This window comes from Postia placenta, assembly GCF_002117355.1.
Source record: "Postia placenta MAD-698-R-SB12 unplaced genomic scaffold POSPLAscaffold_13, whole genome shotgun sequence".
Lineage (NCBI taxonomy): Eukaryota > Fungi > Basidiomycota > Agaricomycetes > Polyporales > Adustoporiaceae > Rhodonia > Rhodonia placenta.
In genome coordinates this window covers 1-17,657 of record NW_020169844.1, presented here as the reverse complement: position 1 = coordinate 17,657, position 17,657 = coordinate 1, and the positions used below count along the sequence as shown (strand labels likewise).

Here is a 17,657-nt window from a genome sequence, read left to right as displayed (position 1 = left end):
CATCAACAACGTGTTCCTCGAGGGAATCATCAACGAGGCGAAGGAGAGGAAGGAGAAAGAAAGACAGACGAAAGTGGTACCTATCCCTCCACCACGCAGCGCTAACCCCGAACCCCTGGCCAGTCCCGTCGCGGGACCCTTGCGCCCCCGCCCCGATACACCCGTCATCTTTCGCAAAGTCGACCCCGACTGGACACCCGACACCACTCAATGGACGTGGGACAGCTCCTGGCCGCGTCAGGAGCACCTCTCTGGCGAGGAATGGAAGAACGTGGGGAGGAACGCGCGCAAGGAGTGGTTCGACGAAGAGGAGGATGACGGCGTAGATTGGGAGTTATATGGAGATGGTGAGCAGTAAGTAGTCGAATGGGACTTCGACTCTGGCAGGGGGGTAATGAAACATTTGTCTTTCCGTTCTATTCCTTGTACTACTAGCGCCCATACTGGCGCCTGTCTTAGCACTCACCCGCAGGTTGAACATTATGTAGCTTACATAATGGGGTCCATGTGCACTTCATACCCGGTATCGTACCACTACGTTTCTTTCTTTACTAAACACGACCACACAGATACAATGGTCCGTGCGTAGCCGGTACTTGTATAAATAGCTGTACCATTAGTTGGTCAAACCCTAAGTTCGACCTGGTTATTCATTCAAGTCTCTGCTCCTCCTCGCTTGGGGTAGTGGTCATTCTCGACTTCCTTGCTCGATCTTCAGGACGACGCACTGTCCATAAGCCCTCGCTCGTCGTCTACGAGTCAGGCATCGATATAGGAGTATAGACCGTTGTATCAATCGCAACACTTATCTCTAGGGCAATGGCATGGTGGCTGATGCCTGGGTCAAATCGATGGCTCAGATCAGGTTCAAACAAATTGTTTTGTATCAAGGCTAAAGTACACTTGTGGCCAGGACAAAAGGTGTTTTGTTCCTGCCGCGCGCGAGGCGTAGGTTGAGCGTGGGCTAATAGAAGTTCTGGCTGTGTAGTATGTAATTATCACTTTCCAATTAGTTTCCCAATGAGTGCAGAATGTGTCAGGTCAGCCCACTCAACACCACAGGTCACAAATTCTAATAGTAGACACCATACTAAATCCCACCCCATGCCAACACTGCCCCCCCCCCTTGTTCTTAGGGAAGCTCATGAGCCCCAAACTGAACCTTCTGCCCTAATGCCCGAACCTTCAGCCAGTTTGCAGTTCAAAACTAGGTTCAGGACAGTCTCCTACCCAGTCTTATGTGGGTGGTTGAGGGGCTTTATCCTAGAAATTCAGAAAATGTTATGTTTTAAGACATATACCATATATAGTTATTATCTACATGTCATGTCATAAAAGATCCACCACCCAATCAACCTTATTCCCCTCAACCACCCACAGAAGACTGGCATGAAACATTTGTAAACAAATCAGCCACAGGTCTGCCGCTGTGGCGCGCATCGGCAAAAGAGGGCGGACTTTGAATATAACAAAACTAACCATAGCTGACCGCACGTGTACTGTCCACTTTGGGTAACACAGATATTGCAATCATATCGAACCCACAGGTGCATTGTGTTGCATCACTGATATAGTCCTTTGCGATGAAATCCGTGGTGTAACAACATGATTTAGGATAGTTCTGGTATGCAAATAAAAGCTGCAGAAAAGCCATGAGCAGCTCAGCTCTGATTGGGTGGTCTGGTGTATTCGGGTCCAATACAGAGAGGATTACATTGACGAGATGTGTTTAAGCCTTGTCAATGTATCTATAATGGCATCTAGATACTCAGATGGCACCATGTTCAACAGAATTTCACGCTAGCATAAGATGCGATGCGCCTGTGGGTTCGATATGATTGCAATATCCTTGTTACCCAAAGTGGACAGTACATGTGCGGTCAGCTATGGTTAGTTTTGTTATATTCGAAGTCCGCCCTCTTTTGCCGATGTGCGCCACAGCGGCAGACCTGTGGCTGATTTGTTTACAAATGTTTTGTGCCAGTCTTCTGTGGGTGGTTGAGGGGAATAAGGTTGATTGGGTGGTGGATCTTTTAACACGTGACATGTAGATAATAACTATATATGGTATATGTCTTAGAACATAACATTTTCCGAATTTCTAGGATAAAGCCCCTCAACCACCCACATAAGACTGGGTAGGAGACTGGGTTCAGGACCGAACTTCGGAGACGTTGAGCTGTATTCAAACCACAGTATACATCACAGTGGTCTGAGGTAAATGAACAACAAAGTGCTAAGTTCATGATGAGATCGCTAGCCTCCAATGTTCCAGCCACCGCACCAACTCGTTCGCCATCTGTCTACCTTCCTCGTGTCTCTTCCCAGTATCGCCCTCTTTCCGTTTCTTCTCCTTTGCGTGTCTTCCTTTGAGCCACGCTTCTTCGACGGCATCAGCCCACTCTCCCATCTCGTAGGATATCCGCGACAATTCGACACCAACCCCTTCCGTGGCGAGGAGTTGACGCAGGCCATGCTCCTCAATAAAAAGCGGCCGGGGCACTGTGCACAATAAGCACTGGTCAATTTCCCGCCGTCGAAGCCGAAAGATCAACCTACCGTACACGAACGGTGTGCATGCGTCCACACATTCGGACACTGTGCCGTAACCCTGGTAGGCCCTCAGCAAACGAGCGACTTGAGTTGCAGGGCCTGTGACGACTCACCAGTTTGCCCAGTAACACGTCCGCAACGGCCGTCAGATCTGGCATGTACACGTCACGGGGAGCGACGAAGAAGTTCTCTGGTAGCTCCTCGCCGTTTTCTGTCCCCCACTCTTTTGATACGCCGCATACAATCGCAATCCATGTGTCGTCAGGAAGTAGTCGAGGTTCCGGCTCCTCCAATCCCTCGTCGTCTTCGACAGCCCATTCGAATTGAGACGTAGGGCCGTTGTCCTCCCTTTCCCGTATGATTGTCTTGGGATCCGGGGACGGGGGCATTGTGGTGAACTCAAATTTTGGTGCGTCTATCATGGGCGGAGACATCGTTTTCTTCGACGGCGGAGAGGTGGGAATTGTACTAGGAGGGGCGCCAGGTATCTGGAGAACCGATTTTGCCCGCCCTCTTCTGAGCGCTGCTGGCGGCATAAGCCCAGGTGACGGATACACGCGATGTTCATGCCCGGTCAAAGAGATTGAGCGCAGAGCGACCGAGAGCGTGCTAGGATCAGGGAAATAGCCCTTTGACATGTCGGACGGCTTGGCATACGGCACGTCACGTAACTTTCCATTCAGCGATCTCGTCGCTGCAGCGGTAAACGGTCCAGGGGTGCTGGCGGCAGAGGGTGATCGACTGTGTATACGGCTCTGGGGTTTGTGGAAGACCTGCCCACCGAAAGAGACGATGAGGATCTTCGTGGCGCCAGAGTCATGCAAGTGACTGGGAACGCCGAGAGATCCCAACAGGTGAGAACGCCCGTCCCTTGTATACACAGAGGGGTTAGGCGAGCGTACTATGAGCGGAGCGGAGCGCATTTCCCGGCCCACTGGCTTGGGACCCAATTTGTTGGAGAACGGTATCTGGGGGTGCAAGGTATGTGTTGAGGGTGGGGCCATGAGGTGAGCGACGACGTCTGGCTTGAATACTTGGAATGCGGGGTCAACCCAGTCTGCGGAAGGTAATGAAGGCTCTATAGAGAATGATGGCATTGGTATGGCGCCTGGCAGCCGCAGGAGCAGATCCGCACAGCGGAATCCTTGAACAATCTGGCCAACGAGAGGAGAAAGTTCATCTAGGGGTATAGGCACGTCTGGAGGCAGCTTCGCGATTTGCATCTGTAGGCTGTCAGACTCCACGGGTGGCGGTGTCGTCACGGCATCTATGAGCGAGGTGGACAGGTAGCTGTATACCGAGTCGAAGGAGAAGTTCGTTATCAATACAGAAGGTATGCCTGCCTCGTGCGCGGAAAGACTAGTGGTGTTATCAGTGCATGGAATTTGGGCGCATATATGCACACGCACCAGCCGAGAAACGCGGCGTCACTGAGGACGCAGTCGGCGCCTATAGATTTGAGCCACTGAGATTCGTCGGAGACCTTGTGATCTTTTTTGAGAAGGAAAGACCTCAAGACTTCAATACTCTTCCGGCGGTCAACGCGGTACCTACCAGACATATACGAGTGAGCCTAACATACAATTGTAAGACCACAGCTTACGCTAAAGGCTGCACGATTACTGGGTCTATGTCCGCATAACGATATAGAGCTACCTGAGAGTCAGAAAGGTTCGAGGCGACAAAATGCCACGTACCTCCTAAGGCTATACTGTCGGAAAATACATGTTTGGGGGCGGAAGAGACGATGTGTACAACAGGTCGTGGCTGTAGTCTAAGTAAATGACACGCGAACGCAGAGACTCGGGTGGCATGTCCATATCCTGCGCTGGTAGGATCAATGATAATTTGTGGATGATCTGTGACAGTCTACTCACCATGTCCGGAACAATAGTACACAAAATAATATCCGATAGAGTCATTGTGCATTATAGGAGCTATAGTCTGAGCGTACCAAGGTCCGCTTGTATAAATTAACAACAAGTCCGAATGTCAAACCTGGTGCAGGAAGCGCCTGAGGGCTCTCTCTTCGGTCGTCTGCCGTCACGGATACAGATCCAAAGCCCCGTGTATTTGTTCAAGGGTGTAGGAAGGACGACCGGCCAGTAGCGCGACAGAAGAGGGTCCTGGAAGGGAACGGACAAGTTGCGAGCAAGTTCAACGACGCTGTGGAGTTGGCGCCCATAATGCTCGATCACATTGATCGAGAGCCCGACGTCCTCTTGTCAACGACCGCGACGTCGAGCAGCCCCTTTGGACCGGCATGCAACCGTTGGAACGAAGCCCAGTCTTCAGATGTGTGAGACTCTCGTAGCTATCCTGCTCGTAACATCCTCTGCCAAAGGCTCCAATCTCGTCTACCGGTGGCCCCCTTGTCCCGAGTCTGCTCCCAGGCTTGCTCGTCCCAGACCAAACCACGACATCACATGCGCTTACGGGGATGATCCATGGAGAGCCGCCAACGCCTCTGATAGCACCAACGAAGGCCAAAAGGTCTGCCCGGCTTCGGTCCTGCGTGGTGACGAGGAGGGCTATATCTGGCGAAGACCAAATGCCTCTCGCCGAAGGTCCGTCTCGCATTCTCGCTCTCATGCCACTTCGAGACGACCCTCTCCATCAAGGTCCTCGCTAGATGGGGCTGCGCAAGATGGGCCCGCTATTCTCCCTGCAGATGATGATTATGACAGTGTGCTCGGCTACCACGGGGAGTTCCTCGCCGGATTACTGTGCCCAAACGACTCCATATGTCACCAGAAGTTCGGCCTCATGGTGGATGATCTCGCCTGTATAGGCCATCCTGTTTGTGCTGAGCCAGACGGCTCATGGCGCTTCAAGCCAGAAAAGACCAAGGTGGCTCCACGGGGGAGAGGTTCCAAAAAGGGCGAAACGCCCCAACTCGCAGAACATTCACTTACCCCAGAACGATCTGAGACCAGCAAGCCTTCGGCAGATGGTGCTTTCTGGCTACGAACGTTCCATCTCGCTTTCGTTCTCGACCGTCCCGATCCGTCTTCGTCCTCTTCTGGGGCAGTGTACAAATACTTCAATGTGGTCTATGAGCATATAGCATTCACAGTTACTGCCGTTCTATATCAAGAGCAGGTCTTGTACAACTTCGTCGAGAATGAGTGTGATGCGCTAGGCACGCTGAGGGACGAGTACATGGGGAGAGGTTCGTCACACTGTTTGTGCACGTCAGTGCATGCATTGACATAGGCTACAGGCAACTCGTTCATGGATTACATGGCTGCGGCGCTTAAAATGTCATCACTTGCTTCGGCCATGAAAAGTCTTTACGAAGCAATTAAGGACCGTTCGATTGCTCGCATCACCATCCACGATTTGCCTCTCGAACTACAACTCCCGTCATATACAGATTCTCTGCTGCATCCAGAGAATGTGTTTGGCATAGGAAACATTTATCGCAAAGACGACGACGGGTTCGCTGATATATGGGGCGACTCAAGCCCTTCCAATAACTCGATCGCACTGCATCCTTGGAAAGCGCTTTTGCGACTAGATGACGAGGATGAGGACCCATACATGAGGACACCGCAGTTATCCGCTGAGGATAGCGAACTCGCAGAGCAGTTGTTCAAATTCATGGATCTGGCATCCATCAGCCTCTCGTGAGTAGCGCGATGTTGGCTGCACGAGGCGCTAACATGTGCTACGAGCAGGCTTGCGGACATGGCCAGTTTGCTAGACTGGGATCTAGAGTCTCAAGTATACCCGATTGTGCGATGGTTAGTGCATCACCGGCGGGCAAAACTGGTCGACATCGTACACCACGGCTTGAAAACAGTATTTGCGATTCCTCAGAAGCTGGGCGCGCCGTAAGTTCAATCGCGTTCATTGCAACTACATGACTGAGTAATTTGGATCGGAAGCGCAGACTAGCCGAATTGTCCAGTGAATTTGACCGGGCATTTGCCATTTCCAATGTCCCACCTTTGCCACGCATACTATCTATGGTTTCGATGGCCACGCACCAGCAGACCGCAAACCACTTTTATGCAACCGTCGTCGGGTCCAAGGAGCTCATACCCTTGTATCAAGAAGTAGTCGTATGGATGCTAAAGCGCGACCTCCTGATCACTCTCCACTTGCGCATTCGTATCGTGGCTACAGAAGACCTCAAGGACAGAGTCCGGATGAAGTTCGAGATGGCGCGAGCGAAGCGGGACCGCATCCGCGCTCGCTCACAAAGTGCGGACCACGACACGGAGACGGGCTCTTCGGACACACCAAGGCAGGCGGATCACCTCGAAGTGGCCTCCAGCTATGGTACCGCCTCTGGCTCAAGCATCGGGACGAACTGGCTGTCACTGTCGCCGAAGAGCGCGCGCAAGCAGGCGCAATTGTTCTCCGCACGGGAGCACGGTGTTGATGCGACACATTCTGACAGCGCCGCGGAGAAGTGGAGGGGCGAATATGAGGATGAGTTTGGCTCGTCTGGGGAGGAGTTTGATCGGGAGGATTGGTATCGCAGCGTGGACAACAACCCATACTCATCCATCATCAGCGATCCTGCCCGTGCGACACGGCTGGAGAGCCTATGGCTGACAGAAATGTCGGAAGGAAAGGATCCAGCAATCGCGAGGCGCTTCGAAAAGTGCGTATAAATTCGTAGCATCCACTCTAGTGCCTGCTGACGCTTTGCCCAAAGAATAAACCAGTACTTCGATGGCAAATGCACGGACGATGAAATACTTTTCAGGGCTGAAATATCGCGCAAACAGCTGAGGGAAGTGCTCGGGTACTACGAAGAATACGTATGTAACTATCACTTACCGTATCAAACCCTGTTGAGGATGCCCTTATACAGCTGGAAACCTTCCTGCACCCGGCATAGCCATCCTCTGCCAGCATGCACTGTCGCATGCACAACTCAATCGTGTTTGAATTCTCAACAAGCTATTCCTCTCGGTAATTGTGTACCCACCCCAACAGACGTTCCGCCTTCGAACAGTCGACGAATCCCATCTTTCCGCTCAAATCCTTTCCTTCTTTGATAGGAACGTGAGGGTAGAATTGTTCCTTCAATACCAGTGTATCCTCGTCATGCGCAAGATCTGGCGCAGCAATGAAAAAGCGTTCATGTCCCGACCATTTGTCATTCTCCCCAAATACGGCCAGGAGGAACGCCTCCGCTCCGCAGTCCTCCTGGACGTATCCCCACAGGTCGTTCTTCCGTCTCACCGAGTCGTCACGCTTCGCGGCAGCGCGCGTCGGACACGACCAATGCAATCGAAGGCTGGCGACGCGCATGAACGGGTAGCGGCGGACGATGGTGTCGGCTTGCATCTCCGCAATTCTGCAGCATATATCAGCAGAAGATCGGAAGGACCACAGGCGGTCGTACAGCTTGGATAGGCCGTAGGGCTCGTCTGGCTCGCACGGGTGGTCTTCATCGATGGGGAAGTACTTGATATCCTGACGCAGACTGTACACAAGTTGAACCACATTCACGGACGATGCTTGCGCGACCCGCTTGATCCCCAGCTGTTGTTGAGTGTGCGTCAGACTCATAATTTCTCCCGGACGATAGAGTTGACCTCAGCAGCTGAGCGCAATATGTTCCAGTTGATTACGACGTTGCTTGTACAAATGCTTTAGCTATTGTAGACATGCTGCGGGACTGGCAGAGCGAGGTACCTGTTGTGCGTATTTGCGACATAATCACCCGGATTCGAACACGCCGCCAGCTGAACGATGGCATCGCATCCTTGAAAAGCATCCCGTGCAGCCTCATACTCCAGCAAATCGGCCTGTATGAAGCTGAAGCTAAGATTCGTTGAGAACTCTAAGTCCTTGGGAGCGACGTCAATGCCCACGACTGCATGCCCCTGTTTCAAAGCCGCTATCACGACGCGTTGGCCGACTCGACCAGTACAGCCGGTGACTGCGAGCTTCATCATCGTGAAAGTCTGTCAGTGAGCAGTGCGATGCAAGAAAAATGGCGGTATATCTGGAGATATAGCAGTATTTGAGAACGTGATTGTCGATACAGATGATAAGACTTGGCGATGTCGTCATGGGGTCATGCTGGTTGTCAGGAGACTCTCTTGATCAGTACGATAACAGCTGCATATATCCGCTAGATTGTTAACCTACGAGAGGTACTATGTAGGCAAGAACACATGTACTCCTTCCGACATTCTTGCGAGCGCCGTCAACGGTCTAGATAAGTAGACTCGATGGCCTCACTGCGTCATCGATTATGCTGCGCAGACTTGGACGGCCTTGCCGTACGAAAGATCGAATAATAAGGAAAAGTATCACACACTGGTCTTTGATTCTGCACACGACCCGTCCATCATGCGAGAATCTGATTACCGTGACCATGATTCCGGGTAACTCTCGTCTTCAAAAAGCTGTAAGACGAGATCATTACGATCAAGACTCGGAAGGTCGTAGTAGTACGCGAAGTATATCCTATAAATGACGCGTTACAGTAAAGACGTGTATCAGTCTGTACAAGTTGAAGTCGCGTGCCACAATCGCGTTTACCGCGTGCCACAGACGCGACAAGCGCCCAACGTCTCTGTCTTGATCTCCACCATGTCTCGTTGGCTTGTTCGCTTCGACGAATTGTAGCGACGATTATATGACCTTGACCCGGAAGGAGGATAGTGGCGATGCAGGCTATCTCGTACAGATCCTGAGCAACGCCTGCGCTATTGTGCGCGATGCTGATGCCGGCAGCACGCAAAGGGCTCACAGCATCACCCGGAACTGCGTTGCATTGGGGCGATGCGAATCTGTTTCACTTTGTCCCATTATTTTCTCTCACACGAATGCGGCTCCCCTCGTCGACGGTACCTTCCAGATGAGTCTTGGTACGTCTACGAGCGGTTCAGGTTCTCGCTGCATCTGGGGAATAAATGAATTGCGACCCTGTTCTTCATTACTATAATTTTAAGGCCGAAGACGATTTCTGGGAGCAGACAACATCATTCAAATCTGGCCTGTCGGAGCTCTCCCACACCATTGCTGTAGACGAGGGCAGGAAGCTACTATTTGCGGCAGACGAGTACAAATCCTACGGGTACAATCTTTCGCAACGAAGACTAGATGAACGACGAAGATGAAGATGATATGATCAGCGACCAGTGTTTCTGGCCTGAACGGGCGTTTCACGTAGATAATCACCTCAGCTGTTGCTTTGATGCTGGGTAACACTCTTTATGTGAGGTTCTTCTTAATGGTATTCGTGCGCAATCTAGCTGCGTCCTAGTCCGATACACTTTCAAGGTAAATGCTGATCTCCAAGGCGGATGCCTGCGTACGGATAGGATAGGCCCTTCCCCTCGCCGTGGTAAAACATCTGTTTCCGTCGTAGACTACTAGTGTTAAACCTGCCTGCCTTGCAAAATATAGGCACAAGGAGATTTTTATTTTATGAATGCCCGCGGCGGTATCTACGCATACTTCTCCGTATCGAATCAATTGAGACATTTGAGTAGTGACCCGTGTGCGATCAGGATGCCGTAACACCCGTAGACACTTGCGACGCGTTCAGTAGGCGTCTCGTGTAAACCACGATACACGTGGTACGCGATGCCATCTCAAATATCGTCTGAAATAAGTAATACTTTGTGGTGATTTTAGCCTTCCAATGCAATCGTACTTGCACTACCATGTCTTCATGGCTGTCTCGAATCGAAAATCTACAGCAATGCCTTGACGACTTTCGTTTCTCGACCAATGACTCGGCCAACGAACTCCTACAGCTTCTATGCGACATATGCACCGTTGTCCGCGAGGCCGACGCCAACGATGCAACAGATCTATCCGTTATTGTAGAGAGATCTCATGCCATACTCAACCATGGCATCGCTCTAGCATATGATCAAGAAGATCTTTTCGATTTTCTGCCGTCGTTTGCCCACAATGATGAATCTCCCGTCGTCGCCGACTCTCTTCAGATGCCGTTTGGTATGTGAACGTTAGTCACTATGTGAACAGGTCTTACCATGTCGTACAGGTCAGAGTACTGTCGATACTTTAGTTCCTCTATTTCAGGAGTGGTATTCGCGGATCAAGAGCGAGGACGGCACACAGAGTACGCTACCTATATCTGTCAAACGATGCGCAAGAATAGACTTGCGCTCTTACAGAACCCATACCCACGCTTCCTGGACCCGGAAGATGGGACGAGGCCTCTCAACCGCACGGAGAAACGACCCGTCTCTCTAGGTTTCGTCCTGACATCGCAGTAACTGTGACGCCCGACGCACGGCTAGCCACCGTCATTCATCAGGCTCGATGTGGAATTACTTGCGACCATATCTACTCTCCTTCAAACCTTGTCATCTCTCCGCGCTCGTCTTTTATGGCTGTAACTGCTGCCGGAGGCTGGAAGAATCTTGACCCTGTCGTACACTGGTATGATCTCGATAATCCAGGATACATGGACCAAAACACGTCGTTCCGACCTGCGCTATCGGATATTACCCATGCAGTGGCCACAGACGAAGACGAGAAGCTTCTATTCGTGGCCGACTCGCGCTGTATACAGGCTTATGAAGTAGGCTCGCGCTCAGTGGAGAATCCGGGGCACCCGTTGAAAGCGTTGTATACGCTCCAGTCAGATGGCTGCGATCGTGATGTGGCCATCATGCCTAACCGGCGGCTCGTACGTGCTGGAAAGGGAAGGGCATTTGTTTGGAATATCGATCTAACGCAAATGCTGGATGACAAACAGACTGGCGAGGGAACGCCGGACGCGGACAACCAACATGACGATCGTGCCAGCCCTTTAGTTTCAGTCGCTGTGTTTGCTGACTCTAATCTCATGCCTTCGTCCTGGCGTCTTCATGAACCCACTAGTTGGATGCTCTGTGGTGAAAGCGGACGCCTCGATCGTGCATATGGATGCTATGCGCTCGACTTAGAACATGGAGGCCAGGTCGCGTCACGGTTTCTCGGACATGGTGGCGACACAACGAGTTTCTCGACCAGCGAAGGCGACGCAAATCTATTCGCTACTGCTTGCAGCGACGGCTATGCTAGGCTGTATGATCTTCGTCATCCTCTACCCGTGATGACCTTTAACTCTGGCAAGCAAGCTGAGCCATGCTCGGACGTGGTGCTTGTTCACCCTGACGGCCTCCCGAGTACGTCCCAGAGTCCCCCGACCATCGCCTGCTTGTGCTGACCTTCTCGCTTGAATCGGTCAGGTTTGTTCACAGGGGGAGAAACCAGTCAACAGATTAAGATGTGGGATGTTCGCGCACGTGCTGCCATCTACGAGCTCTCTACAGGCAACAATGCGGTTGTGTCCATGGCATGGGATACCCGCAGCTCAAGTCTTTTTGCGGCAACGGAGTGTCAGTATATGGATCGTCTTGGGTACACACACGACTACAGAAAGGCGCGAATTCCCCCATGGGCAGACGACCGCGTTGGAGAGAATGAACTTGACGATGAGGAGGACCGGGGTTGGCCTATCAAAGCGTTCCATGGAGAGGACTTCTTCGGTTATTGCTTTGATGCCGGTGAACATACTCTCTGTGAGTGCGCAAATCCCTGTGAACAGTTTGCCAACTGACTTGGAGCTGAAGTCCGATATACCTTCAAACCTGACGAAGATCCTGGACCCAAAGAGCTGCCTGCCTTTGGACAGGCTTCGCTGTATCATACGTCATGGTAGACGCATGGCAATCGATTGTCGCATCTGCGAGGATTCAGTGTGAGCGCATCAGCTCAAGAGAGTACGACCAGTCAAGCAATCACATTCCCTCCTGCGAATAACGCTAAACACGGTGTAAGGAGCTTTAAGTTACGTTAATGAATCGTACTCCGAAGTTGGTTCTGCCAACCCAAATCCACCAGAAGCGCCTACACACACCACTACCATCTGGACCACTACGTCGACTGATTACGACTGGCAAGAATAGCCAAGAATAGCTTGGACCATGCTACCGCGGGAGAGGACACTGGGGAAGGATCATTGAGGATTTTGAGCGACACGTGCGCTGTGGTGTACGATGTGGACACCTTCCCCTTAACGACTCCTGGAAACCCCTCATCCGCTCCGACGCACCCTCCTCCCCTCTTCGAAACTGAACACGTTCCAACCTGCCTATATGACCACCTTGGACTTCGTATCTCATATGACTACTTTAGCCTACTTGCACATTACTATAGTACTGTCGGTCTCTGAAATGCTCACTACAAACTTCCTTTGTTTTTACACGTCTTTGTGCCCTTATATTTTGTGCATCGATATATATCTCATCAAGGAAACAGAAACGTTCAGAATGATGAGTTCATCTTCAAGTGGTGTTTTGTCACAGCCACAATTTACCAAAGTAGGCCGCTGTTTTCACGGCCCGCCAATTACCGCCCGAAGTCCGCTTACGCACGTATTGAGTTCAACAGGTCTAGATCTAACGATACTTATGGAATCAGCTGTAACTGCAACGCGGGCGTTCAGAACTGCGGTTCGCGCTTTATGTGGCGCACCCGACGTTATACTATGGCCGCTCCCCTTCGCAAGGTCTACATAGCCAGCTACGATGCCGGTGGATTGTTTCCTAACCACTGGGCTCTCTGGGTCCCCAGCGTCGCCGACGAGAACATCGGCACCATTATCCAGGTCGAGGGTGATCCCGCTACGGGCTTTCACCTCGAGTTTCAGAGATATTACGACAAGAGCGTCGAAGAGCGGAAGCACGCTCTCTTCGAAATCGCCGATGTCGAGCATCGGCATGTTGTCGACAGCGATGGACTCGGAGATGGGAAACCATTCATCGAGACTGTCGCCCACGACGCCATTGAGGAGCAGGCGGTTCTGATTGATCCACCTGCAAAGAGCCTCAAGTCAGCAGGGAATGAGGTTAGTTCGATCATTTGTCTTTCCCAGACATGCCGCTCTCAACTGCCCCCCTTCCTCAGAAGCAGGGCAGAGTCGAGATCAAGAACTGCCAGACCTGGCTAACTGAGCTGGTGAATGCGCTTGTGGCGCAGGGAATCTTTCCGGAGTCTGCTCTCACCAAGTTAGCTATGGTCCCAAAGGCGACAGAACGAAAGCAGCGCGTGCCACAGCTGGAATGAAGCCGAGGTCCTGTCGATTCTAGCGTCCTCTCGGGCGAATCCGCATCTACACATTCTGTGTCGCTGGTCTAGTACATGGCCGTCTCTTTCTTGTTCCTTCCTTCTGCCATGATAGTGGGATGCGAGAACGACATGGCTGGGCACAAGACCACTTACTCGCTGTTATAGCTACCTCAGGTCCGCGCTCGCAATGTAGTCATTCAACTCCAGATTTTCTTTCTATGACGTTTTGTATTTTCCTATACTATCAGGGACTTCGAATGTTTACGTGCCAACGTGTGTACGAGACAGAAGTCGTGTACTCTAAATGGTCCTCACATCGCCCCCAGTGTACAATCTTCTACCATCCATATCAAAGACATCTAGCAGTATCTGGACACAGCTATTGAACATAACTGCGGGCCGTCGTGCAGCATCTTGAACTGCTTCGTCTCCTTCGGTGAGGGTAACAAGAAGGTCGAGCAAGCGCGACTTTCTCAGCCACTATGCGATGTATCTCAAACTCTAAACTTCTGTGCGGAGCTACCTAAATGTGAGTGAGTCGAGCTAGTTATTCGCGGAATCTCCCCGCATGTTGCAATTCTTCAAAGGCATCCTTTTGTTTTGACACGGACGTTCCAGTCGTTCAATGCATCAACGACAGTGCCGGATACCAAAATCCATCGAACTCCTACCATTTAGTGGTCGCGGAGAGCCCTGCCCGCTGCTCCTTGCGTCCATCTGCGTCGCCGCCTCCGTCGGCACTTATCGACAAGCAGTCCGCTAACCGGGAATGCCGATACGATGGACACACCATTGAATGCATCATGGAACGTACATAGGCGTCGTGGACAAATTAGGTCCAGCGACTATACAGCTACACCCTAGACACTCCAGCCTCATGCATATAGTCGTACACAACCTTCTCACTTTGACTTGGCTTCTCGTTCACTGGGCGCGCGGGGGCCCGCGCCTAATGACATAATCAATTTCCTCCACGGACACTCTGGATCCACTGTTACCTTTTAGAGGACCCGAGACTTCCTCGCGCTCATATACTGCTTCAACAACATCACCCTCGGACATGCGGGAGGTGTTCGTCGCTTGGTCGTTTGGGTTCGCATCCGGAGAGCTGCTGGGGTGGTGTCGTTCCTTGATATGCTTCACAGTGGAGGCCTGCATGTCATCGTAGGTCGCATCAGAGCGGTCTGCCTGAATGTGCATTAGGGTCAGAGAAATATACACTGTGCCAGATGCTAGCTGCAGACCTTCACAGCGGCCTCCGAATTGCTAGAAAGGTATTCATTCCAGCCGGGTGCATCGGGGATGGTAGTGGACGTCTTATGCTGGGAATTGCTCAGGTTACGGTGCTTCTCGGTCTCCAAAACCTATTGAGGATGATTAGCGAACGGCTTTCGAGTCAATGGTAGAATGATTGCACCTCCGGGTCGTTGCCGTGTGCGCTCGAGTAGAATCTGGGTGCGCACGCAGATGTGCTGGGCTTAGGCACTACGGCAGCACGCTTGACGGCGGCACGAGCAGCGAGAGAGATCATGGCGGACATTATGATGTGGTTGTGCGGTTACAAGGAATGCGAGTGCGTTGTTGGGTTGTGGTGAGAGATGATGGAACAAACAGGGAGGCAGTGATTGCAGGTTTTGAAAGAGGCGGGCATATATATGGGCGCGAAGAGGAGGCATGACGTCCGCCGCAGGTGGATCGTGACGTCATAGCGTACTCCCAGCTTGACGCCACCACCCCAGCTTCCTCTTCGCTGAACATGGAGGCAAGGCGCGTCCGCACGGCGCACGGTCTTCGTATGACCGGCCGGCAGTCGTTGGGGTTTAGGCCTGAATGTAGCTCCGAGATAGCAATATTAGCATACAAGGAGCAGCGTACGCCACTCTCGAAACATAGCATGGCGAATATAGCACTTATGCCTTCTCGATTGACCGCGAACAACATGGTGTTAAGTAAACAGCACACTGTTCTAATTGCAGCTCCAAGCCTACGGCCTATAGAGACGCCAAATAGGGAAGGCACATTACCTTTCCGGGAGTTTGCGGTACCCTCGTCATGCCGACGGATTTGATGCGGCACTGACCGTAAAAAGAACATATCACAAAGACAAATAGGCCCTGGGGCGTCATGCATTACCAGCAGAGACGAAACGCTGGAGTCTAGCATACAGTAGCCTAAAAATGAACGATGTGTGCTGATGTCACTCACACTGTCCCCTTATTTCTCAAGACAAGGAAACCTGCTCGCTCATGATCCGCTGTTCATTATCTCTGTGCCTCCCTACGGCATCCAGGACGCGTTGACGAGGTTCCCGTCTCTGCCCGTCTTCACAGATAGCGCGGGCTTGAGCTTCTACTGGTGGTGACGGACGGCCATTGTAAACGAATGTGCCGCAACGATGATCCACGGTAGCAGGGGAAAGAGAATTCCTGCTGAGAGTTGCTCGGGATAGGCTTCATGCCGCGTCGTCGGCCGAGACCGGCGTTAGACCGGATACTTTCGCCTGCGCCGGTTTAAAGGAGGGTAGAAATGAGGATGCTCGCTCATCGCCTGTCGATTGTCAAGTCTTCAGGATACATCCTTTTCAGATGTCGATATTTCCGGAGGGAGTAGAGGGCGAGCGTTTCTACGATCATCGCAAAGAAGGTCAGCATTGGACATATACACAGCGTCAATACAAGTGGGAAAGACGGGGACCCACGCACCATTGCGAATGTATTCACCCAGCTTGAGAGCCTTCTCAATCTCCTCCGGATCGCTCAAGTTTCTATTCTCTGTAGCGCATCGCGGGTAATTGTCAGTTGCCGAGTCCACAGACAGTGCGCACGCACTCACTCTCGTACAATCCGCGCAGCTTTCCGTGGAAGTTGTATCTACTCAGTGGGTGCGCTATCAGACGACCGACGCGGACATCATTGGCACATAAGCACGCACGACGGGTCCGGATATTGTCTGCCAAGTCTGTGGAGCTCTTTGTAGAGCGCAATTGCACGCAGGCGGGTCTGTTTGCTCGCCATGATAGAAAGTGTTCGCGCAGTGAGGTGAGTCGCGTGCGGTGTAGGCTGCAGCGTCGCACTGTCGTCAGTGGACTACGACAGGCGCCCATGATCGATCAGTACGCGGGGCACGTGATGGCGGGATGGTAGATGTCAAGGACCGCGCCGGCCTCGGTCTCTACTCGCTTACCAGTTACCTTTGTCCATTACGCGCCTTTGCAACAGACATGTCCGTCGAGGACTCACAGAAGTGCTACGAGCCGCTCCCCGTGCCGCATATACCAGAGAAGCTGTTGTCCTTCCCGCAGGAGTACACGCTCAAGCCTGGCCAGCAAAAGCCGTTCGATGAGGTGCTGCAGCATTTCCAGGACGAGGACTACGTGCTGCCGAATGTCGAGGATGGGGCTCTGACAGACGAAGAAAAGTTCTGGCTGGTACGTACGTCTGCTCCAGACGCGCCGCGGGGAAACGGTCCAAGCCGCCGATTCAGGCGTCGACTAACTCATCTCAAAGTCATACGAATGCATGCATAGGTATGGCTCTTCTCCAACAACACGACTATGCCGGGATTGCATCTTTCCTTGGCTGTTTAATTTTCCAATAGCTGACTTGCCCACAGATATCTTCGGGCGGTCAAGTGGGCATCCTCCAAGGCGGCTATAAAGCGACTCGAAGAGACCCTCATTTGGCGGCGCGAATTCGGTTTGTACGGCCTCATCACCCATGAACACGTCGAACCCGAGGTACGCCCCTTGTGCTCCCCTAATACACGGAGTCGCTGACAACCTAAGCACAGGCAACGACAGGAAAGGAGGTACTGTTCGGATACGACGTCGACGGGCGACCAGCTCTCTACCTGCGTCCGAGCAGACAAAACACGGGGGATCGATCCGTCAACTGCATTTCCTGACGTGGACGCTCGAACGCTGCGTGGACCTCATGGGTCCGGGAGTCGAGTAAGCCGTCTCCCCGAGCGCGTAGCCGCTTGCCCGGCTAACGCCCAATGGCCCCGCTCAGGAACATCGCGCTCATGGTAGACGTCTC

General features: G+C 52.2%; 9 protein-coding genes across 9 annotated transcripts in view; 6 read left to right on the top strand and 3 right to left on the bottom strand.

Annotated features, from left to right (window-relative positions):
- The window catches only part of POSPLADRAFT_1151798 (hypothetical protein), a gene marked incomplete at both ends in the record, with an annotated part of 2,085 nt that extends 1,530 nt beyond the window's left edge, over nt 1-555 (top strand). Inside the window, one exon of the mRNA XM_024486583.1 lies at nt 489-555. Within this exon, the coding sequence (XP_024335515.1) occupies nt 489-555 (67 nt within the window). The remainder of the gene's footprint in view (nt 1-488) is intronic.
- Nucleotides 556-2,166: 1,611 nt separating this feature from the next.
- Nucleotides 2,167-4,482, bottom strand: POSPLADRAFT_1184395 (hypothetical protein; the record flags this gene model as incomplete). The annotated part of the gene is made up of 7 exons (XM_024489078.1): nt 2,167-2,502; nt 2,560-2,611; nt 2,667-3,912; nt 3,963-4,103; nt 4,157-4,205; nt 4,251-4,376; nt 4,431-4,482. 7 exons carry the CDS (start codon nt 4,480-4,482, stop codon nt 2,243-2,245), a joined length of 1,926 nt encoding a protein of 641 aa, XP_024335514.1. The 3' UTR covers nt 2,167-2,242.
- Nucleotides 4,483-4,848: 366 nt separating this feature from the next.
- POSPLADRAFT_1151402 (hypothetical protein) lies at nt 4,849-7,568 on the top strand (the record flags this gene model as incomplete). Its single annotated transcript, XM_024486528.1, has 5 exons — nt 4,849-5,725; nt 5,777-6,182; nt 6,234-6,389; nt 6,449-7,168; nt 7,223-7,568. The coding sequence occupies 5 exons, from the start codon at nt 4,849-4,851 to the stop codon at nt 7,566-7,568; spliced, it is 2,505 nt and encodes an 834-aa protein (XP_024335513.1).
- Nucleotides 7,569-9,163: 1,595 nt separating this feature from the next.
- Nucleotides 9,164-9,647, top strand: POSPLADRAFT_1035846 (hypothetical protein; the record flags this gene model as incomplete). Its single annotated transcript, XM_024477107.1, has 2 exons — nt 9,164-9,395; nt 9,487-9,647. The coding sequence occupies 2 exons, from the start codon at nt 9,164-9,166 to the stop codon at nt 9,645-9,647; spliced, it is 393 nt and encodes a 130-aa protein (XP_024335512.1).
- Nucleotides 9,648-10,196: 549 nt separating this feature from the next.
- POSPLADRAFT_1071165 (hypothetical protein) lies at nt 10,197-12,710 on the top strand (the record flags this gene model as incomplete). The annotated part of the gene is made up of 6 exons (XM_024482425.1): nt 10,197-10,494; nt 10,544-10,621; nt 10,677-11,675; nt 11,739-12,071; nt 12,123-12,339; nt 12,394-12,710. 5 exons carry the CDS (start codon nt 10,197-10,199, stop codon nt 12,209-12,211), a joined length of 1,797 nt encoding a protein of 598 aa, XP_024335511.1. The 3' UTR covers nt 12,212-12,339; nt 12,394-12,710.
- Nucleotides 12,711-13,039: 329 nt separating this feature from the next.
- POSPLADRAFT_1035844 (hypothetical protein) lies at nt 13,040-13,617 on the top strand (the record flags this gene model as incomplete). Its single annotated transcript, XM_024477106.1, has 2 exons — nt 13,040-13,399; nt 13,459-13,617. The coding sequence occupies 2 exons, from the start codon at nt 13,040-13,042 to the stop codon at nt 13,615-13,617; spliced, it is 519 nt and encodes a 172-aa protein (XP_024335510.1).
- Nucleotides 13,618-14,343: 726 nt separating this feature from the next.
- Nucleotides 14,344-15,198, bottom strand: POSPLADRAFT_1172943 (hypothetical protein). The gene is made up of 4 exons (XM_024488206.1): nt 15,038-15,198; nt 14,865-14,984; nt 14,619-14,808; nt 14,344-14,569 (listed from the first exon to the last, which is right to left on the bottom strand). The coding sequence occupies exons 1-4, from the start codon at nt 15,158-15,160 to the stop codon at nt 14,523-14,525; spliced, it is 480 nt and encodes a 159-aa protein (XP_024335509.1). The 5' UTR covers nt 15,161-15,198; the 3' UTR covers nt 14,344-14,522.
- A 962-nt stretch (nt 15,199-16,160) lies between these two features.
- Nucleotides 16,161-16,634, bottom strand: POSPLADRAFT_1152018 (hypothetical protein; the record flags this gene model as incomplete). Its single annotated transcript, XM_024486610.1, has 4 exons — nt 16,161-16,243; nt 16,323-16,391; nt 16,453-16,490; nt 16,552-16,634. The coding sequence occupies 4 exons, from the start codon at nt 16,632-16,634 to the stop codon at nt 16,161-16,163; spliced, it is 273 nt and encodes a 90-aa protein (XP_024335508.1).
- A 206-nt stretch (nt 16,635-16,840) lies between these two features.
- Nucleotides 16,841-17,523, top strand: POSPLADRAFT_1059818 (hypothetical protein; the record flags this gene model as incomplete). Its single annotated transcript, XM_024481195.1, has 4 exons — nt 16,841-17,047; nt 17,127-17,146; nt 17,233-17,356; nt 17,410-17,523. The coding sequence occupies 4 exons, from the start codon at nt 16,841-16,843 to the stop codon at nt 17,521-17,523; spliced, it is 465 nt and encodes a 154-aa protein (XP_024335507.1).
- Nucleotides 17,524-17,657: the final 134 nt, after the last annotated feature.